Source organism: Anopheles cruzii, chromosome 3 (genome assembly GCF_943734635.1).
Source record: "Anopheles cruzii chromosome 3, idAnoCruzAS_RS32_06, whole genome shotgun sequence".
NCBI classification, from domain to species: Eukaryota; Metazoa; Arthropoda; class Insecta; order Diptera; family Culicidae; genus Anopheles; species Anopheles cruzii.
Genome location: NC_069145.1, coordinates 63,713,400 through 63,736,948, shown reverse-complemented (window position 1 = coordinate 63,736,948; position 23,549 = coordinate 63,713,400). Strand labels below are relative to the sequence as shown.

At 43.9% G+C, this 23,549-nt stretch overlaps 1 protein-coding gene across 1 annotated transcript; it reads left to right on the top strand.

Annotated features, from left to right (window-relative positions):
• Positions 1–3,703: 3,703 nt before the first annotated feature.
• Positions 3,704–22,969, top strand: LOC128274248 (uncharacterized). Its single transcript, XM_053012375.1, has 3 exons — positions 3,704–4,165; positions 17,553–17,631; positions 20,287–22,969. Exons 1-3 carry the CDS (start codon positions 4,030–4,032, stop codon positions 20,447–20,449), a joined length of 378 nt encoding a protein of 125 aa, XP_052868335.1. The 5' UTR covers positions 3,704–4,029; the 3' UTR covers positions 20,450–22,969.
• Positions 22,970–23,549: the final 580 nt, after the last annotated feature.

Sequence of the window (23,549 nt, the reverse complement as noted above, 5' to 3'; positions counted from 1 at the left end):
TATAACCATATTGACGGCTAAGGACGACGCGTATCGCCCGATGGCTGTGGTGTGGAAGCCGGATTCGGTCGGTGCCATTGACAACTTTAACCTGAAACTCATTATCAAGTCGTGTGGCCGTGTTGTGGTCATGCTGGTGCAAAAATAGGTCACTCTCTTCCCGCTACGGTTGACGATAGACAACGGAAAGTTAGTTGCAGTAAGTTTCTCAGCAAAACAATGTATTTTAAAAACAAACTTGAAACTTTAGTTTTATTCAATTTTTTGTGCTTTTTGTCTTAGTAAGTTTAACGATGTTTTAACTCGATACCTCAAAGATTAGGCGGTCTTTTATGTTTAGTTGAATGAGTACACTGAGACCACATGGGAGGGTGAATCTCTCACGGTTATCTCTCATTGTTTATCGTGGAGGTTGGTTTATTCCTTATCTAATGTGATCGATATTCTACATCGACCAATCAGTGGCTGCGAATAGGTACGTGCCGCGGGGAACGGTCATTATCGACATATCGATTGATTGTAACGTTACAGTTTTTTACACTTCATTTTGTGTCTGAATTTACTGAATGATATAAAATGTAGTTTTGATAGAAATATTCTTTATTTACACTTAATAAAAAATGGCAATTACAATATTTCGTCCTTCTCAACTTCGTACAGATCAACTAAATTTACAATAGTTTCCGACTCACAAACGATCTTTCCTGGAACCGACAATAAAGCTGTCACGGCACACCTTCGACAATTCTTTATTTGACACCTTTCTTGATCGGCAGCCAAAGCCTCATCGTGGCTCAGTGGTGCTTACGGAAGTGCTATGGCTCAACAACGGTTCACACTAGCCGGAGTGAATTGGGTTGCAAGATAGCCAAGCTTGTGCCGAGTTGCAGCTACGACCGGACCGGCTACAGTAGTGATGGTGTACAGTGGGCATAACACTTGACGGTACTTTGGGTGCTTTGCAAGATACCATTTTGGTTTCTATATTGCCTTTTCCGTTCTTCGCAAAAGGATCTCGATGATTCTATTTTTCTTTCCAACTGTGTGCCATTTCGTTGTGTTAGAGTATTATTTTTATTCGCCGCAAAGAAGCGATCTGGTATCGAAGCGGTACGCTGTTACGTTCGATTATGCTAGCTGCCGGTGATAGTGGTGCCTGAGGGTGGCAATGAGCAATTTCAGTCACTAATCGCTTCAGTCACCGTCTACTGACGCCAGAGGGGTGCCGGGAACGCTCTTCGTAGGATCACGGGGCGGATCATCGGCAACCCAGCGGGACATCTGCTGTTTGCTGCACGGCTAGAGTCGTCCTCGCGTTGGAAAAAACGTGGAATGGTGAGAAATGACACTCAGCACGCGTTCCATGGCTGCCGGCGTTTTTGAGACAGTTTTCAATCGATTTCGAAGTGGCAGTGGCTGTAGTAAAGCTTTTCATATCTTGATCCACACTCGCACCCGTACGCTGTTGGACACTTTGGCCTGTCTTTAAGGTGTAGTAACACATGCTCCGAACAACGGGTCATCAGGTTGTTTAACAAATATTTTAAATTAATTGGTGTGTCGTACGATCCTGCAACTTCTTTTATAAAATTCCAGAATATAAAACGGTGATAAAATCAACTTTGGAGCGCGTGAATGTAGTTGATGCCACGGGTCTTCATCACTAATGGAGGCGCCTGGTAGTCTGTGTTTTAAATGTGCACTCGTACTATATCAATAGAGATAATAGAAAAGTGGTTAAGCTATCTTACCGTAAGGGAAATTTAAGACCCTCAAATCCATTACATAGAACGAAATAAACGAATGGTAAATGAGGCGAATACGATTATCGCTCTACGGTGCTGCGTCGTTTTGAAGAGTGATTGTCGTTAGCGAGAAACACTTTCTAATTCAATATACACCGATGCACAAGACCGAACTAATGGGTAGCGGCGGAGAATGGCAGCATTAGGAAGAAATCTTCCCACTGTTTTTATGACCCTGCCCTGAAAGATAAGAAATTTACTGTCGGCGTCCATGCTGGCACCATGTGAATAATGTGATTAAAAAAGTAATATTGTGCTTGGCGCCGCTCGACACTGGCTCTCTTAAGACGCTTACGCATCGGCCGCCCGGTGAAGCATCCGTAACACGTCTTAGGCACAAAAGCTGCAGCGATAGTTTCACTTCGAGTTCCAGACGGGCAAGACTTTGAAATAGCAACTTTCAAGTTCTTAGTGCCAATTTGACGCTGTGGGGAACGGGTGCTAATGGAATTGTATGTAGTTTCTTGCTTTTCGTGTAAGCAAACTAGTTAAATAAGTAAAAACCTAGGATTGCCATAGATGGGCTGTATGAGGGAAAAAAGGACCTCTATCAGTGAAAGGCTCGTGTCTTTTGCGAACTCCTATTCTGCATCGTGAATTTTTCTGCATTCCAAAAGGTTTAATAAGCCTAGCAAAATGGCTACAACATAAACATCCCGCTCCACTCGTCCCAAACCAGGGCGTGTTGTATGGTCTACACAAATATCTGTGTTCTAGTTTATCTAGTTTATCTTCTGTGACCCTTACACGAAAACTCGAACGATGCACTCCGAAGGGAATCTCGAATGCGTACACCATGCCCAACATTCATGATTCACGCAAAGTGCACCGTACCTCGCAACCTAATGTCCACAGAGCCCAATTAACGATAATTGACGTTTTGAAAAGGCCAACACTTTGGGACCCCTCAACTAGGCCGTTTGTTTATATTTTTTTGCGCGACCCTCCGCACGTTTAGCAGTCATTAGAGATGGTTGAGGTCATAAGAGGGGCTCCTTATTGTTTTTGGTGCAACAACAACGGAACCTTGTCGTAGGTAAATCTACAGGCGCTCCCCACAAGACACCACCAGCAGTTGTTCATTTTTGAACTGAGTCTAGTGGTTTAAACCATACACACGAGTGTGGCTGGCCGTAGGGAATCGGAGACCACTCGGTTTTTACGATGGAGCCAAAAAAAATATTTAAGACAGCCTGCCAACGCAGACCATTCATTAATACCGGTGCGCTGGTCGGCCCTAAAACTCCTCCAATGTGGACACCGGACAAAGTGTCTTGTGGGAAAGAGTTATGATTTTCCGTTTTTTCTTTCCTATCTAGCCACCAGGATGTTCGTGTAGAAATACAAGCGACTGGACCGGGCGCGAGCGTCACGTTACGTCGCTAACTATGCGCGGCTCCTGAGTGATGACGACGTGCTGAAGCCTGGGGGAGGGGGGTTCCTTATCGTGTGTCGGCCACCAGTCGACGCCATGTCGTCCTGGTCGTGGCCGTGGGAAGATTGTCCATCCATCCCCCTCCCCGACGGGCGTCGAGCGTTCGCCCGGAGTCGGATGGCCACGTCGCCAGGCAGGGCCCAGGACCCAGTGCCGCCACCAGACAGATCATGATGCCGCTCGAGACGTGTTGCCTGTCGACGACGCTGTTGCGTTTCGTCGTTCGCCATCGGCTTCGGAGTTTGCTGGCTTCGGGTTCGGGTTCGGGACCGTTTCAAGGCGTGCGTCGTGCAGCACAGCATGGCCCGGTGGGGTTAGGGTGCGAGGTGGCTGGCAGCGGCGGGGACCGGAGCAGCTAGCAGCCTATATATAAGAACGTCGTTACGGGCATGGTGCTTCATCATTACGCTCTCGGATACGGTGGCTTTCGGAAGCGCGTCCCGCCGAGGTGTGTCAACACGGTCCCGTGTGCGTGTGTCTGTGTGCACCACGTGCGTTTCACCGGATCAGCGTTTTGAGTCAGCTCTTTTCTGTGCCCGCCCGTCAGCCGCGACAACGGCAGCTCCATTGTCAATTCAAAACAAACGCCAAGCTTTCCAAGAGTGGCTCGAATAATCTCCGGTACTACGGGCCGAAAGCCAAGTGAAGTCACGCTTCCGGTACGGGAAAATTTTGAAATACCATTTCACTTGCTCAGTGACGGCGCAAAGTGACGGTTAAGTGATTGAAACCAAAAGCGGTCGGCTGGTGTGTTTGTGTCCGTGTGTGGAAAACAGCGAATGAGTCACGATGAATAGGTGCACGGTGAGAAGACTGTTGATCTGCTTGTTGATCGCGTTCATCGGCGTGGCACACAGTTCAGCCAGCAGCTACCTATACGACTCCGACGAACGGTACCAGCCGTCAGCCACCAACCAACTGGAAGGTAAGTGGCAGTTCGGGTGCACCGGGAACCGGGTGTCTTTCATGCGATAGTAGATAGCCAAAAACCTGCTCCTTCGGGTGTAGTCGACGTCCTCACCCCGCCATGGGACGCGCCTATCGATCCGGCCAGGAAAAGCGCGTTAAGGACCGTGCCCTCGTCACCATATGGTGGCGTTTTTCCGGGGCCCACGCCCCAGCGTGTGGCCGCGGGAGGGAGGGGGACTGGGACAGTGCTTTTCGTGTTTCGTACCGGCCTTTCTGGCCCTTATCAGCGTACTGTTTCAACGTACTCTTGCGCGCGGCACACTCCATGGAGCTCGTGAGTCATCCACGGCGCGATAGAGGAAAGCAAAGTGATACCCTGAGCAGCCTTCCTTTCCGGGTTGGGGTCCGGGAGTTTCATTTGTGTGTGCGTTTTAATTTCCTATGGCAATTTGTGAACAGGTTTTTCGTCATTTGTGGATGGCACAATGAACGAGCTTACAGTTCTGCGAAACAATCACAGCACAGAACGCGTTTTGGTTGAAAACTATTTTTTCGGATAAACTATGGTTTATGCGTTGCCGTTATAGTTTCGAATAATTCCATTATTCCATATTCACACAATTACGTTTGTGAAGCTCTAAATTCGTGTCGCTATGAGTGTTACGCGTGGTTGTTGGTGGAGCCGCCTTGTCGCTAACTCGGCCGTATGATACGACAAGTTGTTGGCCAGAAAGATATGCTTAACTCTGGCGTGTAATCGTTAGGCCCTTTAATAGACATCACATGTTAATATGTGTCTTCTATTTTTTCCTTTAAGAAGCTTGGTACCATAAGTAGTACCTTCAAACCCTTGCAGCTTCGAAAGTATGAAAACCATCCGAAGCATTCCACTGGTAGGATTCAACGCTGTGCATGGTATGTGGGCTTTTGTGTGGAATGTATCGTTGTGTAATGTAAGGTATCGTTGTATATATCACTCCGACGGGAAATTCCAACGATTCCTTCACCCAAGGTAATGCAGCAAGTGCTGGTAATATGTTGTGCGAACACATTTACTATTCTTGAAGCCCGTTGTAAGCTTTGTCTGACAAACTGTTGCACGCAACAAGCCGTGCCGTCTTACAGCTGGCCATCTTCGGCCTGGTAAATGCCTGCAGAGAGAGTGGGTGAAACATGCTTGGAACGGGGACGGTATAGGTAACACAAAAAAGCTAGACTGACATTCGGCAAGCTGGTCACGATCGGAAAAAAGAATAGCAAATGCTTAGCTACACCTAAACGTGTTCTGAGTGCAAACATTCAACGAAATATCTGACAAGGCTCAGAGCTGTAATCTTGTCTGGTGTTTGTACTGCTCTGGAATCCAGAGAAAATTTTCCAATCAAGAGAACTTAATCTTAATCTTATTCATTTATTACTAGATTTAAAGTATCTTTTGATAATACATAGTTAATACTGTCTCTACTCCGTCTTTGTTGAAAAGAAATAAAGAAAATGTTATTGGAGACCTTTCAATGTGTCATAGCTCACTTAGTTTTGAACCAAAAACTTTCACGAAGCTACCTAACTTCCAAAGCTACTACTGGCAGACATGGAACATGCATTGAATAAAGGATTATGGTAGTCAAACTTCTTCAACCGCAACATGCGGGTTGCGGCTATACCAAGATAAGAAAACTTTACGACACAACTGACACACACAGCCCACACACACGAGATAAGAAAATATGCACACACAACAGCGGAAAGCTTGAACTTTATCGAATGACAATGCCACTCTATTGATTGGAAAATAGTGAGCGATGTGAAATAAAGACGACGGTCCGATAATATTCCTTGTCAATATTTGACTCATCAGCGGAATATAGGTGAACCTTTCCAAGCCAGCAAATTTAATTTTATTTGAAAAAACTACTTACCCCATGGTTTGGGTCGGCAGAAAATTGTTGCAACGAAATGAACCGATGTAGCGCTTTCTGGTTTCAGTTTTGTGTTCGAGTTCCACTGTCTTTCTTGTAAACAGAATCCTTAGAAAGAAGGACAAAGTTCGTGACGAACTTGTGCCCTGCTTCGTACATGGGCAGTACGTAAAATGCGACTTAATGAGAAGTGGTAAAGTTTGTAGTTTGAAAGTCAATCAAATGGTTTTCCTTTTCGAAAAACAGAAATTGAGCGAAAATCTGTCTTTAATTGACCGACTCTAGTAACTTTAATTATGAGCCCTTAATAGAGTTTGAATGGGTTTACTATGGTGGAATAAGCAATAAGCTAACTATGCGTAGAGAAAAGTGATGCAGAATTTCGCAAACAATAATTTATCTTTCACAAATTCAACGGCGTAAGCATTATAAATTGAAGAAAGATCATCAGCATCATTGCAGTTATACTCCGAAATAAGAAAAAATACTCTCAACCCATATTGTGAAGGGTTTTCTTTCAACCACACCATAAGTATTAGCACTTAGCACTCTCCGACCGATACGACCCGACGTTTCTTCGAAAGTGAAGCGAAGTTAATTACGAGAGACAATCGTTTACCCTTAATTTTTTAAACGTTAAAATATAAAAAAACATAAAAGCCCGTTGTTCGATTCTTAACTGAAAATTGAGAGTTTTCCAAAAGTTTTCGAAACTTGATGAAACTGTCGTTTTACTCATTTTCACTGTCTTGCCCAAGTGAGGCTGTTCATCGTTGTGATTTCGTCAGAGACCTGCCGAATGCACGCCTTCGTCAAAAGTTTTTGAAATGTTCCAGCATCCTTCATTAAGCGAAAAAACTGCATTGTTAGTGGAATTTCAAGAAGCATTTAGGGGAATGAAGAAGTTGCTGGTTTGTCAGAGCAACAGGCTTTAGCGTTGATAAGGGATGAGATTTTTGGTTTGAAGGTTAATTTGTCCTAGCTGATTGTGACAGGCCGCTAGCAGCCGTAATAACCTACCAAATCTTAGCAAAACATCTACCAAACAACAACCTAGCTGAGCAGATGTTTTACATTGCCATAAACATTTTTAGTAACGTCAGTTAAGTGCTAAAGATTGAATGAAAATACTCTACTATTCTTCGTAACAATTTTGTTCTAACAAAACACTCCAATAAAGTTTGTAGCAAGACAGCACAAGTGCAAGACATTGAATGATTGTCCCATCTGCTTCGGCTATTCGTTTGGCGAAATGATTGGTCTGCGAAATTCCGCAGCGAAAGCCATCGTGTTGACCTTTCAGCAAATGACTTTTGCTTGTTTTTCTCCTTCAGAAAACAAACGGCCAACCAGAACCTTAGCTATCGCTACATGTGTTCAAAATGGCTGTGTGAGCGAAACAGCTTTGGGCAGCAATTGACCGATTATGGTATGAATCATCGCCATGGTCCAGTTTTCCCATTCTCATGTTTTTCTAGCGGTGAAAACGCCTCCCTTCATTTCGCTGCTGGATGGTCTCGTGGTCTCTTGTCACGGCCAACAGGCGGTTATCGCAAACCATTTGCTGTGAACATTTTCCTCGCCTCGGTGGTGTTTCTTAAATGAAACCTACAAAACGATCACGCAACGTGAAAAGAACGTGAAGCCGGAAATGAACGCGTGGCTTGTTTCCAAAGGAAAAGCACTTGACCAGAAGAATGGTCGTTCCATCATCCATCTATCCAGTTTGGGGCAAACTGGGTCCTTGAAACCCTGAAGGAAGAACACTGCTTTGCGGCAGCTTTCGTTTCGTAGCTTACGAGCTGACAAAGATGACGGCGACTACTGACGGTTTAATTTCTTTCGTCAGTCATCACGTCATCATTTTCCAGGCTGCCAAATCAGAACCCAGACGTTTGTTTTACTCACCATACGGTCAAGCAGTAATGAGCGAACAAAAGACCAAAATTGTAAGAATTTTGCTTTCGCCAATTTCAAATGGATCACTCTTCTTTGTCAAGTGAAGCGGAGAATGTAAATTGCATCCTTAAAGTTGGCGATCTGTTCAGTACTTCAAGGAGATATGGGGATCTGTACAGTAAATGCAACGCACAGTAGAGCGACACACAAAATTGCTTCAATTCCTTAGAGAAGCCAAAAAGTAATGGATACTCTTTCTTAAATTACCGATCAGAAACAATTTTCGATCGAAACCATCAAGCGAAGTGGCTCTTAAATATTCTCAGCAATTGGCACTATGGTGCTATTTGCAAATGAATAAAATTAAGACATCGACTACATTTGAGTTTTCCCGTACACCGTTGCAGGGGCTATAATTTCAAAAATCGACTTCCTCAACAGCTCAGGTGACATTGAGTTGACGTAAATCCAATGAGTGACGGACAACCGAACCGATCGATGAACTTCCGGTGATTTGATGGAACAGTAGTGCCGTCGTATGCTGCGACTGTATCCAGCGTAATCTGAGATACAAGGACCGTTTTCAGCTTGATTGACGTCCCATTGATTGACCTACGAAACGCCAACAGTTTTGTAGTAATGTTATTAAAAAGAGAGCGCTTGATAAAATGTCAGCGTTAGATATGATCGCGGGTTTTTTTTCTTGAGACTCTCGTCAAACGGCATCGATGGCAAAATGTTGAACACATAGAAAGGCCAATTTGTTTGATCATATTTTATAAGTTTTTTGCTTTAACAAGTGACGGGAAATACTAGGCCATGGTAAAAATCGCATAACCTTTCGGACACGGAATGAAATGGTCACTGTTGAAATTGTAACAACGTTCATTTGAAAATTGGCGGCGATGAGAGACGCTGGCAGTTGCACTTTATTGCAATTAATTGCATTAATTGGCAATTCAACCGAATGACGTTCTGATGATCGTGTCATAATTGGTGGGAACGGTAATTTTTCCAGTCCGCTAAGGCAGTGTACTAAGTAATAAGCATGACCTGTATAATTATTGTTATCTCATAGTGACAGGAAGATGGTTTTATTGGTGTAATCAATGGTTAGGCAAGGGCAATTGCAACAATTTAATCGCTCGCCTGGTTTTTTTGTGACGTTTTGATGGTCAAGATGCCGGTGCCTGTTTGATGTCGCTAAGAAAGTATAGCAACGCCTACCGCAGACCGGCGGAGAAAAGAATGTAATTTAAATCTATTCTAGTGACGCTGTTCTATACTTAGTACCCAATCCCAATCTCTATCATTCGACATAACACAACGAATTAAACCGTTGTTTTGATGGAGCTTGCTTAAATCTAACCTACGTAGTTTAACTTGTTTTGTACAGAAAATAGTCGATATTGGAAACAGAAGCTTGTTATTCCAGGTAATCTCCTGCATTTCAATTCTTGGAATTCAGCGTCTTAAATCCCATGGCAGAAGGACACATCATTTGGTGGTGGCCGAAATCCGGTTCAAGCGGGAATAAGATGCCATCGACCGAAAAAACCGGATCACTACGGCTGAACGGAGCGCTTGGCGATCGAAAAATAAATGTCTTAGTAGATAACGGAAACGCGGGAAAAACAAACACTCATTAGTATGCCGCCCTGGCACGATGGCTTACTTCCAATAAATCAATTTCCTTTTCCCGCCATTGAACTTGGGTGCTACACCCGTAGGCGTCTCACTTTTCAAAAGTTGTCCCGTCGTCCCCTGCGATTCGGCGGCGATGGCGACTCTCACGTACTTTAGCCGGGGCTTTATTAGGTTTAGAAGTGAAAAATTAAACATTGGTCCAAGCGACGAGAAAATTAACTTTTGAGGGTATTTTTTCTTTACTTGGGCTCGAATAGCGGGGCGGGCAGTAGTGGTTCCCGAGGGCCGGTAATAGAATCAATAACATCGGCATCAGTGATGTAAATTTGAAAAATGACCACCACCCTTTGCTGTCTCGCTCTTTCCTATTTGGATCCTATCAGGGGGAGGTCAATGATGGATGCAATGATGAATTCAGTGACCGCCCAGTAGGGATTTATCGCCAAAGAAGAAAACGTGGCCGGGCACCAGGGATGAAATTTCCTGGAAGATATCCGAAAGTCAAATCGTGGCAAAACAAAAATAAATACATTATCATCGCCTATTCCCGACGATTAATCCTAGCAATCGTGTAGCAATACTGCGTATTGCACTAATCGGTAACTCTATCTCTTATTGAATCGTCTCTAATTTGAGAAGCAAGTTCGAAACACTTTTGAACAGAATTTGTATTTCGTTTTAATAATAACTAAATTGATTGATTGATTGAAATTAATTGAATAATATAATAACTCATGGTTTTAAGTTCATCGGTATTGAGTAAATCTTCACTAACAGGTTTACGAGAATCGAATCGTTGGAAAGGCGTTGCGTTGCACTTGCAGCCTGATGCTGCCTGATGGCCTGTATACTGTCCAACCAATTGACAATTGCTACGGTTGCTACACGATTCGGCAATCGATAGCATCTCTCATCTCTTCCTACTTCCCTTAACGTCGAAATAGGCCCCACCGTCCGGAAATGGAAATTCCATGTACCGAAGACGAGAACATAACAGGATAAGTTCCATTTATGTGCCAGGTGAAATGAACAAAAAAAATGGTTGGCCATACCTAACAGTCCAGGTGACCGTAGGAGACCTTGTAATGATCTTATGCCTTACGGTTCTTGTAGGAAGCTCTGGTCGTGCGAATGCCAATCGGTGCCACGGAAGCAGAATTCATTTTTTATTATTCATGTTTCGGCGAAGGTCTCACTTCAAAGCAACACCTTCTAATGTGGTGCTTCCTAACGAATGGCGTAATGGCGTTAAGACCGATTGCATAACTAGCATTGGCTCAGAATAATGATAAACGGCACCTTTGATCTTCCTAGTGGCCGGTCAGGATGTTCGGTACCGCAAATCGGGACGCATATTACCTTCTATCGGTACGCGTTGCATCATTATCGCGATGCTGCAGCGCGCCTGCACCGGTACGTGCATAATGATGCTGATGATGATGACCCGCAGGAATGAGGCACTCGCTACCGTCTAACGGGTTGTAGGCCTTGCACGTCACGCGAGAAACTGAAGACGCCACTTGCCGGGGACACCGATAACTAGTGGTGACGAGTTCTTTTGCATTACATTTCGCCGGTGCTCGCCGTAAGACGACGAAGACACCATTTTTGCGTTGTGTTCATATGTTTTTGCATGTCTGTATGTTGTTACGATTTACACAAACGATAACGGAAATATTAACACAAAACATGGTCCACTCCAATCGCAGAATCTACTCGCTTTCATACGGAAATACAAGGAAGCGCATGGCGTGCGCAAACTTGCACTTACTGTAAGTGCACGTCAACAAAAGTCTTTGCCACTATCGGTGTCGATTAAAGTTTACCGTCTGGTGAGACTCGCAGCGGATGCGTAAACTTCAACGACCAACCGCGTTTCGTGAGACATCTTCCGGCCGGCCTTTAGACTGCCTGGGATCCTTTGCGTCAGTCGTCACTGTAAGCTGGCACACCGCGCGAAGAAACTTTTTAGACCTTAATAAGGAGATAAGTTTCCGGTTATCCCCGCGGGAGCCTTTGAACGTTGTCCCAATGTTTTTCTATCAACGCTGGAGTTGAGCCAACTAACTAATTTCAAAAGACTCTATCGCTCGAGGTTGCATGCCTTCGGCGGCTTAAAATATCGCACTGGACTCTGTACTTTGTGTAGGTTTTTGTATCTGCCGATTAGTGTGAAAGAATTAATCACAATGTAAAAAGTTTTCGCTTCAATCTGATGAGGAGAGAATTGGTAAAATTTTGATAAGAGTTGTGATAAGATTATCTTGCCGCAGATATGTGTGCAGTGCATAAACCAATCGGAGAGTATTTTAGTAATTTGTTTTCAAATGGAAGTTCCAACTAAAACTAGTTTAACAATCGAACTTTGAGCATAGCCTCGAATCCTTTTACAACCAACGTGTCACACTGCGAATGGGACAGTTTTGGTAAAGTTTTCGTTGGCTACCCAAAAATAGTTCGGCATCTGACGGCGGACATTTGCAAGCTACACAAGTGTCACATTAAATTATGCACTTTCCGTGCCCTACAGCCAACAGTTTGCAGACGAAATAGCGTTACGGTGCCAGGGTAATGGGATTTATTTTAGGAACGGCTCGGTTCGGGCAGCATTGACTGCTGCTGTGGATTACGGCAGCAGCAACCAGAAGAAGGCCAGTCTGTCATTGCCGTGTGTGACGATTGTGCCTGTGTGCTTTAAGCTGAACAAGCCAGCTTTCCATTCGCTTCGCTGACCGCACAATGTTGCGATGCCGTTGGATGCACTATTGGAAAATAGTTGCACTAGTGTCGGAAATGGAACATGGAATTAACTAGGCGGGTCCCTCCTGCGATGGTCCACGGTGGCCCACCTAGTATGTAATAAATCCTGCAGTAATATGATTTTATGACCTCCCAGTGGGTGGGTAGTGGCATCTGGCAAAAATGCAAACGCAAACACCCACCAAGGTGCATTTTTAAAACAAGGTAGGAAGGTGGCTATTTTTTTTCTACACTCTACGGCCGCAACTGGATCCCAGTAATTCTTCTTTGTTTGTTGAATATTTTTAAAAATATAAATATTAATATAAACCTACGAGTTGCACATCTCCATCGATTTACATTCGCTCTACGATCTTACAACAATTTAATAAGAAAATGAAGAAACCAGTCTACAATTGAGTAACATTAAGTTGTCTCACAGTCAATCTTTTTTCTAGGTAAATTGAGGAAGTTGTCATAAAGATTAAACTACACAGAAAGATTCAACCATTTCCTTATAAAAGTAACTGTGTGTAACGTCTACTATCCGGTGTTTACAGTGTCATCCCGAACTAACTAGAGTCTTCACGTTTAGAGTTCAAGTTTATTGTTTTTTTTTTGTTTTGGCCTATATATTGCTGCTACTCTCCGATGCCACATTAACCAATATGACGTTAAGGGTTTGATATTTCCTTTTTTCGTAGCTCCCTTTTTGCGTAGAACGAGTAGAACGACGATAAGAGCACAAGATGACCTATAAGAGGAAATTTGAAGGAGCGCGAAAAAAGGCACGCTACAGCGCAGCAATCAAGTTTCCACTCAACCGCTTCAGCGTTGATGTATTATCATATCCTTAATAATAGCGATTTGTAGCGAAAGGATGAGATAAGCATTCATCTACGGATCAGTGACTTGCTATAACGCCCGACAAAAGCTGTCATGTTTTGTGGTGGAGCCAAAGCTTCTGGCTCCAGATTCGATGGCACATTATCAGGATCTTACGTCCTACGACTTACACAAGGACCTGTTTCTTGTGACATGTCGGAAGCAGTTTGGGATTTGTTAGAAAAAAGCAAGACAATGCTTTCCTATTTAATATTAGTTTTTCTATCGATTGATTGCTATTAGGCGAGCACATATTGTTGTTTGCTTTTGATTGAAATTTATTCCGCTTCACTGTGCGCGTCGCAATACGCAGCAATGCTACAATGGGTTATTTAAAAATAGTTAAGCCCAATGTTCGATGGTAGGTTTAAGCACAGCAGCCATCGTGGGCAGTGCCTCGACAGACCGCAGGTGCCATCTATGGTATAACGGTTCGCCGGCTAAGCCAGGTAAGCCACAGGCCCGGAAGGAGCCGAAAATTGAAATTGCTCTAGGACAACCCCTTGGCTATATTTGCTATTTTCTGCGATACAAAGCCGCTTCTTGTTGCGAACGTCTTAGCGGCTAGCAGTAGAAGGACTCTGGAAGGAAGTGACTACAGGCAATGCAATTACTCCTACACCTGAGATCGGCGGCTTGCAAGTCTGCAATAAATTGCGCTGCGTTGTTCTAGCCTCCAGGGAAATATTGCACAAAAAATACATCATTCGGTATTGATGATTCGCATTGTAGTTTTTATTACACCTTAAGGTCATAAAGTTGATCATTTGAGATACATTATAGATTTTGTAGTCTGTAGTACTTCTTGAAATATTTTCTGAGTATTTTATTATTACAGTTATTTTTAACGAATCTTTTAAACGATTATTTTTATTGATACGCTCCGCATAGCCATAATCGCTTGTGCATGAAAACGGCTTTTAATTTTTTGCACATAAAAGAAACAAGAAAAACTCGTTGCTGTTCGTATCGTTTTCAATTTGTCGAATCATTCGAAACCACCATCAACGCTAAACGAAGTCCGCTAATTTCCCGACATGGCATAGCGCTCGTATTGCGCTCGTATCCGCGGGTTAACCAATAAATCTACATCGACTGCTGTGCCGCTTCCTGACTGACGCTGGTTGCCTCATGAAATGAAGCCATCGTGCATCGCGAAGCCAGGATGCGAAAAGGGAAAAAGTATTTGCGCCGTAAAAAGGTCAAACCGCGTCGAATTGAAGTGTGATTATTGAATTCATGATTCCTGTGGGTTGCTGGGATAGAAAGTCTAAATTTACGAAGGCTGTGGCCACCCTTAAAGCACGAGTAACGTTATGGAAAATTATAATTTTATAAAGTTTTACATATTAAGCTTTATTTACATTCGAAAGTTTTCGGTAGGTCCTTTAAACTATTTATTACTGAATTGGTAACTAACTATCTAGTAGACGACAGGTTTATTGGTTTCTGAGACAGTGTTAGTAACAATAGCAGTCGTAGTAGTTTTACGTTACTTTACATACTTAAATACTCTCTCGTACATAGCGTAAAATACTAAATGATGATAGCTTTCTTTTTTTTGCTGAAACCCGGATCTCGGTCAAGCTAACTTTTTGCGGACGCCATTGCTTTTTGTGTCTCGTCCTTTAGTGAAGGACATTCTTTGGATAATTACAAACATAAAAAATGAAACTTTGCCATTGGATTTGGTCGATACAACGTTCGCTGTAAGTGGGTGCTTAATCTTCACTAAAACTCTTCCCGGTTTTGGGTCAGTCGCTTCGCTTTCTTTCCGCCACATCAATTTCTTTTCATCCGCCTCACTTTCTTCCATTATGATCTTCTGCCCAAAACTGGCCCTTAAAACCCTGTTTTATGCTGTTTCTGTAAATAGTTACCAACGGTGGGTTTTTGATGGGAAAGGGTCCATTGCGTCTGGCTACAGGGTTACAGCACACTATCATAGCCGTTTGGCGTGTCTGTCGGCACGGCCGGTGGAATGTTGAGTGGGTCCTTGACTTACCATATGTTGTAAATGGCCCTACGAAGACGAGGGACGTGATAGAAGAATGTAAGAAATCTGTGTCGGCTATGTTGGGCATGTGTCCCGCTCACAATGGGACCATACTACACATGCACCAGCAAGCAGATTATTAGTGTCGAAGTAGTTGTCCCTCCCTCAGTATGAATTTCGTAAGCAGCAATGGACCTCGTGCCAGTAAAACTTTCCGTTGGTTTAATGGCGTGGAGAATAGCATAACCAAATAAAAGTAAAACTGCTGTGCGAATCTACATCCAATCTTTAACAGGAAACAATCCGTGCTGTTCATTGTAAGGTAAAATACAGTTTTTGATGAAGGCAACGGCAACTTCTTTAACCACTAGAGTTCTTTTATCAACCACATTGTCAGCCACCATCCACGAGCAAGCTCCGAGGGCAAACTTTTGGTCTCATTCAGACCGTTCAGCAAATTGATAAAATGATGCAATTATCTTTCAACAAAGCAACATGAAGTGGGTACCTGATCATTATCATTGCCATGCGGGAGGTGAGCATCGGGCAGTATAGCCACAGGGCCATATCTTGTACATCCTTGATGCCACCTCACTCACGAGTGGATGTGAAACTGGTGCATATTCTTAGCGGAAAGACGGTTGCCTAGCGCGGTTAGTACGAAGACCGGAAATGAGCCCGCGGCTTGATAAGTTGCCATCTGCGAACTCGCTTTTAGCAAATTTTTTTTTTTCTTATTTTCTCTTACTACCCTATAACATGCAACTGATCTGATATTGTTAGCGCAATAGTTTGCACATATTTATCCTAAAAACGCCTTGCACTTTCGTTTACTTGTTGATTTTGATTTCTTTAATTGATATTTCCTGTATTGTATTCATTCAGTATCATTGGGCTGCATGAATCATCACATTATTACAGTTTGTTATACGCTTGGAAAACAGCATTAAATTGATTAACACCTATTCTTTTGAAAAACACAAATCATAAATGTTTGATTATTACGTACAATGTAATTATCCTGAAAATATTAAATCATTTCAAGTAATACTAATGCAAATGGTTTCAGAGAGACACCACGCTTCGAACGCTTATCAAGTCAAGAAACAACTTTGTAGTGTACAAGGATCAGCACCACCAGTACTGCTACTTGCTGTGCAACACTTTGGCCGTCATCCAACGCGCTACCCACGCTATTCTGCCTGGGAACTCCCTCCCAGCCCCGGGATCGTTTGCCATCGATAAACTTGCCATAAAACGGCACGTATCTCGTATGCGGTTCATTTGCTCTCGGCTGGGGTCGTGGAAGCGTTTAACGGCGAGGTGTTAGGCTACAGGGCTTGTGCTTTTTTTGCTTTGACTCAACATTACTAGTGTTACCGAAGCCGTCGACTTCTGCCTGCCGCCCATCGACAGCATGACGCTCAATTAGGTCGGTTCCTGTATCGATATGGGCCAAGGAAAACTATGCTCCATCAATAAACACCAACCATATGGAGGTTGCTGATAAATGGCTAGTAAGGATAAAAAAAAACAGTGCCACCCCCACAGCAAACAGTTCCTTTTGAGCTTTTGAGTCACCACAGACACAGAGGGATGCGGTTATCCAGCATGCTTGTGGTGTGCCCGTTACCGATAACCGCCCAGCGGACGACGTGGTGCGTGATGAGTGACTCTTAAGTGGGTTGTTAACGTGACCGGCCGTACAAATTTATGCTCACCTCTATTCATTACTCCGCGCCGCGGGCCATCAGTGTCAAGTCAGTCGAGATAACGCAGTGCCGATAAATTCCACATTATCGATGGTTTTTCTACCAATACTGGTGGCATTAGCGTGTGCCGGGACACCCTAGCTTGGGACGGTGTTTGGCAAATGGTGCGCCGGAGGAAGCTCGTGATGGCGAATATTTGACGTGAGATAATTAAAGGATAACATTATCCTCTAATGGGTCGTCTGGGATGATCGAGCTGACCATCCCGGATTTCCCGCGCCTGAGTACCACCCACAACAAATTAAGGGTGTTCCATTTTCGGTGCAAAGATTGATTGGTCCATCAGCAGTCAACGTGTGGCCAGTGCGGGAACTGTGCCACAATCCATCACTTTAGGCGAAAATCAACGAGGCGCAAAGTATTTAAAATACATTGTGAATATATCAAACATCGAATGGGGTTGTGGATCCATGACTAGTTTAGAGAGCTCGGTAAAATCCAGAAAATGGAAACCTATATTGGAATCGTGGAATTTGATCGTTAATATCTATAAATATGCCTTGTCATACCTCATCGTTGTTTGTTATCTGTGTTTCCCATTTTCAGACGAAGCCGAGGATACCGAACGAGTGAACCTCGCGGACGATGGATACCTTGAAAGTTTTCTTCAACCGGGTGCTTCGAAGTAAGTATTTAAGCAATTCAACATTTCTAGTACCTTGGTATGTTTGAACTTGAGCCAGCTCATGATGAGACAAAATAAAATGATTGTTGGAGATTTATATATTTATTACTATTAGAGCGGGCAGAGCCATATTAAGATCCACTTTAAAGTTTCGCACTCAAGTTGATGCATTGTTAGTGTTTGTCTAGAAAACGATGAATCGGTACAGCGAGACGAATGATCTACGGACGCGCCACAGATCTATTTCCGATTCATCATCCAATTAGGTTGAATTAATTCGTGCGCATTTATTCGTGCGCCAACATGAGTTGGCTTTCCCAATTAAGTTGATTCCACTAACGCCTCCGGTTGAAAGTTTTCCAATTTACGTACTAACGTACCTCTGGAGCTGATTGCGTACAGATTTATTCCTTAACAGGTACGGTTGATCGGCCGTGACCGTGTGATGTGGACCGTTCTGGTGCTGGCGCTGGGCTAACAAATAAATTAGAGCTGCCCCAGCGATCGATTACCGTAAGTCGTAAAAAAGAAGCCTAGTGGAAAACCCAACTTCGTGAGGAAGTATTTTGCTTTCTCTTTTTTCTCACAGGAAAGCCGTAAAAGTTTTCCGGCTCGTTACTGTAAAAAAAGATTAACCGGTCGCGAAGAAAACGGAAGAAGTCTAACACAACATCGCCAATTGCAATATTATAACCAATTTGAAACGTGATAAAAATTCCATTTGCCACAAACTGATGAAACATGCCTTAGTGAAGCGCATGAGGGTTTGTGTGATGTGCGTGCCACATCCTGCGTGCGTCCTGGAATGTGCGATGTTTTCCTTGACCCCTTGGGTACGTAATCCAAGGGTTCAAGGAGACCATCGGACATTCCGCCCACACACTGGACATCCCAAAGAGTAGTGAGTGAGTGAGTGAAGGGCGTAACAAATATGTGTCAATTTCAGTGCCTTCCTTCAAGGCCAAGGATGAACAGATTAAAGAAGCGAGAAAAACAACAAGCATGGTCCGAGTGATGCTCTCGTTGGAAACGCAGAAGCCGTCCCACATCTCGTCCGCTTTGGGCTGCCAAACTTCTTGACCGAAACCCAGAAGCCTCGGCTGACAGCGCCCCCGGGGAAAGGCCATCTTAACGGTCGAGATTTTTCCAACGGACCAACACCTTGCGAGGGTGACGGGGAATGAACCCATGAAGGCTCGGATCATCCAGCAACCAGTCCGTGGAGAAATGGTTTTATTTTGTCATTTCGGACGTTTCGAGCGGAAATTGCTGCGCTAGCCGCCCCCGAGCAGTGGCTTCCTGGCTTCGGCGAGAACATTAACATTGGACACGAAAATTGATTGGAAGTGACACATGTCTGTGCCGTCTGTGGCCCGCACCGTTGGTCGCTGCTGCTCTGGTTGCCTATACGAGTTGGGTCCTTTTTCAATGAGAGGCCTTTTTCGCTCCTTCCGTTCGTAGGAAATCGTTTTATCGCTGTGACATTGACTTTTGCGTGCTATCAAGAAGGATAAGATAAATTTGCGGTGCCAACAGCTGTGGTGATGATGGTGCCATTCCGGTGTTGCACCAAACGTTACCAAGTTAAATGTCGCTGCGATGCTACGCGATGTACTTGCTATCTTCTCTTTAGTAAATAACTAATGTTAAAAGACGTCCCTGAGCGTGTGGGTGACATGACGCAAGGCATGGCTAATCATCAGCATCAGCAGCGTTATCGTCATCAACAGGATGATTAATAGACTCTGATGTACATACAGCGGTGTTACGCACTGTTTTTTGGGAGACATCAATGAACCTTCCTTTTGTTTTGGAACTTTTGGGTCCTCATTCATGATTTAGCATCTTATACTGCCGTATTAACTTTGCGTAACAATACAGATAATATTTACCATGCCATTCATTTTTAATATCAATGGCCTTTGATCGAAAACAAAACAGAATCATGTCACTACATTTTATTACGATTTTATCGAACCTTCAGTTACGGTTTCGAATTCTTCATTTCTCTAGACCCTGTTTGAAAACAAAACTCTGCTCTCAATATTGGACGTGATGTTTTCTTTCATAACCTTTATTCTGAAACAACTAATAATCTCTGGGATCCGGAGCGATAGACCGATGGGCGTTTGTGACGTAGCAGATGCCTCAACCAAAGACGTTTCCTGTGTCACCAAAGCGTTAATTTTGTATAGTCATGTACAATTTGGGGGATCCCACGTGACAGCCTGACATGGCGTCGACATCTGTTAGAGTTTGATTTAAAACGGTTTGAACAAAACACGGCTTGGTCGGCAACCATCTGGACTTTATGCAGGACAAGCATCCGTGCAACGAAGTTATGTCAGAATTATTAAGGAGTTCATGAAACAGCAAATATAACGTATTACTCAAATTGGCAAGCCAAGCAGCAAAAAAATCCTAAGCTTTGTTTTGTTCCGTTTGGTCAATTTAATTTGTTTTCGTACCGCTGTGCCGGACTACATTTACAGTCATTAACTGAGACAGTTTAAGTAGTTTTTTAATATAAATAAGAGCACTAAGTAACTAAGTTTAGTGTTAAAAAAATCTTGGCATCCAGATAATAAAAAACGGCTAAATTAAATTGAAGTGCACTAATAACTCGTTTCATTTATTCTTATTTTCATTTTCCAGACGATCTTCGCTCATCCAAGTCTACCGGAGGGGATGCATTCCGCGTGGCGGCAACTGTGACCATCGGCTGAACGATTGTTGCCACAAAAGCTCCTGCCGCTGCAACCTGTGGGGCTCCAACTGTCGTTGTCAACGGATGGGTCTTTTCCAGAAATGGGGATAAGCGGCGAACGAACTGGATCATTAAAATCACCCTTTCCTGGCTTATGTGTTTTCTTTCGTTTCATTTAACGATCCCTTGCATTACCTTGCTGACTGTAGTCTTTAGTTTAACTTACTTTAGTGTTGGCCCTTCCATGGTTTTCAGCCCCTTGTTCCTTTCTCCGCCCCTCTTTTCGATTGTTGTACACATGGATAAACGATTCAACGGACACGGCAAACAGGACTACGGCACATGAATAAGTAAAACCATCCGGGAAATCGACACATTTCGCACACGGCAAAGCGAACTGGAACACTAACGGAAAACGGACTGGAACAAAGCTAGCGTTTGTAAAACAGCACGCCAAAACTTTAAGAAAATACGACCCAGCTGCTCTGGTGGTGAATTAAGAGTTTTATACTAGAGAGAGAGATAGAACGACGCAAGGCAAACTTCTTACCTATACCATATTTACATACATATAAACGCATTTATACATAGTGCATACCTGTATACATACACCAGGCACCCTTATGAATGGATATATCACATCACGTCTGCTCTTTGGTAAATACAACGTCTTGACGATCGGTGTTACCCACGGGTGAAACAACGAGAGCGGTGGCGCGTGGCGCGATCTGCTCGTACAGGCATACGAAGAAGTGTCAGTGCTGCAACTGGTTCAACCTAAAAGCTTCCTGTTTTTCACTGTAAATCCTGTAACTGGCCCGTATCGGTGGTGATGGGTGACTGTTGCAATACCGTTCGCTGGCTGGAACTACACTACCTACCACTGGCGGGCAACACGTTTATGAGTGTATTCTTAAAAGAAAATTCCACATTTTACCGATAAGAGTATTAAATTACCCAGCTGCTGCTCGAAGGAGATTTGGGACACTACGGTGGTAGCTTTGGCAGACAGGTCCGAGTGTCCAGCGCTTGAGAAGGCAGCCGTTGCCGTTGCAAGAAGCAGATTCGAGGCTAGTGTATTTTAAGGTGTGTAAAGAACCATATTCCTCGTTTTGAGTACGCCACTGTATAAAAAGAGATTTAAAATCGTAGATAATGTGAAAACCTTTAAGAAGCAATGAAGCCCCCAATCCGACCACACACACGAACCGGGACATGATTCGAGGATGGGATTTGCGGAAGTGCCACTATTAAATTGCTTTGCAATAGGGGGATCATTTCATTAGCTTCAGTTTTAGAAATTCATCCGGAAAGTCCAGCCAGCACAAGTTGTTGGGGAATACAGTCGAAGGTCCGGTTTCAACACCATTAAAGGGCATTCTGGAACACTGCAGCACACATAAAAATCGAAATAGGATGCTTTTTCCCATTGAAGGCATTGGCTCCAGCCAAGATCAGAAAAAAACGTCGGTGCCAAAGGACGATTTGTGCTTTCAAGTGCGTGCATGCGTGTAAAGTAACACAATTATTCATACAGACCCGGACACACTCCTTAATAACCGCTGATTTACTAGAACAATCAAACACACGAGCAGAGTATCAGGGGTAGTGCGACGAGGTGCCCAGTCCCACGTAGCATAAGACCTCGGTGCGGTTCGTGAGGCACACAACCACCTACCCTACCGACTACTACCAGCCTTCCTTCTTTCCGTTGCCAAGTTACACCGCATTGTCCACCCCGCGTGCCGTCAATGGTTCGGCCCGGTTCGACGGGCTAAGAGCTAAGTAATTGAGCATACTTCCGACGCATAGTGGGGCGTAAATAAGACGACGATTGTCAAGAGCGCAAACAGAACAGAGTATGTACAGCAAACTACTTGCAAAGCCGCCGCATTTTACGCGAAAAAAAACTCTCAAAGACGACTCCACAGTTGACCTGTCCCCTTTCGGTCTGGTCCCGTTTTGCATGCCGCGCCCGGGCTTCTCGGGGTGTTGCCAGACTTCCGGCTTCTGGTGGCGTGCGGTGAACCGTTTCCCAGCCTTTTAAACGACACTAAAAAATTCACTCCGCCACCAGGACTCTCCGGGATACGCTCGACCGATTTTGCGAAACCGGCTGCCAACAACGCCAGCCGTATGCGGTCGCCTTTCGAGAATTATTTTTCGGATTTTTTGTTTTTTTTCTGTCTGTTGTGTTCGAGGTCAACGAGACTCGCAAGTTTGGAAAATTCTTTCCACCCACTTCTTATGGCAGCATCGGTGGGCGAGTGCTTAAAGCGACCCGAACTTAATCACGAACTCATCTAGTGTCTAAAAACTATGATAAAAATCTTAGCCCCCCACACAAAGAAATGTACTATTCTTGTAATACCAACTAAATATCTAGAAACAGGCCGAGGCTTAGCGGACCTGGGACAACTGTATCGAGTGTACTGATAAAACGTACTGTGTTTCGGTTCTGATTTTATGTCGCTAGCCTCGAACGGGCTAAGGGGGCAGTGAGCAGTGCAGTAACATCGTTAGGGAGAAACAGGACTATAAATTTGAAAAAATAATATAAAATTACAAAAAAAAATTAACAAATGTAAAGTGTGGCGATCGGTGGAAGGATGAAACAAATAAAACATTATACAAACCAACCAATGCAAAGTTAATCACCTTGTCAAGCGTATTGCAACGCGGTGCGCGTGATGTTTAGGCCGCCCTGTAAGGTGCTGTGTAACACAACTGTGTGACAACATGACCAGAACAAGGAGTGTACGTCGGGTGTTTTGAAAGCGTTGAGAAAGAAATTCATATGTTCCGGTAAGAAACGGTAATTTAATTTTGCCTTAAACGCCGTTCTTTCAATGGCACCTTTTTTATATATTTGATGGGTTCGCGCCACAATGTACGCAGCCATGCTGTTGTATTGCATACTTTTAGGCTGATTTGGCTTAAAAGGTGGTTGAAACATAGGAAGGATCCTGTTTTCGTTGCTTCACACCTTCAAACGGTTGTTTTTGACAACTTCCGGTACGATTCCCAGTTCGATTGTGGAAATGAAGCCTGTGGTGAAACCACCATACCATGATAGAATCACATTAGTTCGATTCTTCATCCTCGTCAATCGTCCTTTTTTAGCATCCTTGTATATTGTGGAGCATGGAGCATGTTTGCTGACGACGATGGCGATTACTCGTAGGTACGTGCGGTGTTGTTTACATCGCAA

Coding starts and splice junctions, on each gene's coding strand:
- LOC128274248 (XM_053012375.1), top strand. CDS start 4,030: ATGAATAGGTGCACGGTGAGAAGACTGTTGATCTGCTTGTTGATCGCG. Junction 4,166..17,552: donor AGCCACCAACCAACTGGAAG/GTAAGTGGCAGT, acceptor TCCCATTTTCAG/ACGAAGCCGAGGATACCGAA. Junction 17,632..20,286: donor CTTCAACCGGGTGCTTCGAA/GTAAGTATTTAA, acceptor TTCATTTTCCAG/ACGATCTTCGCTCATCCAAG.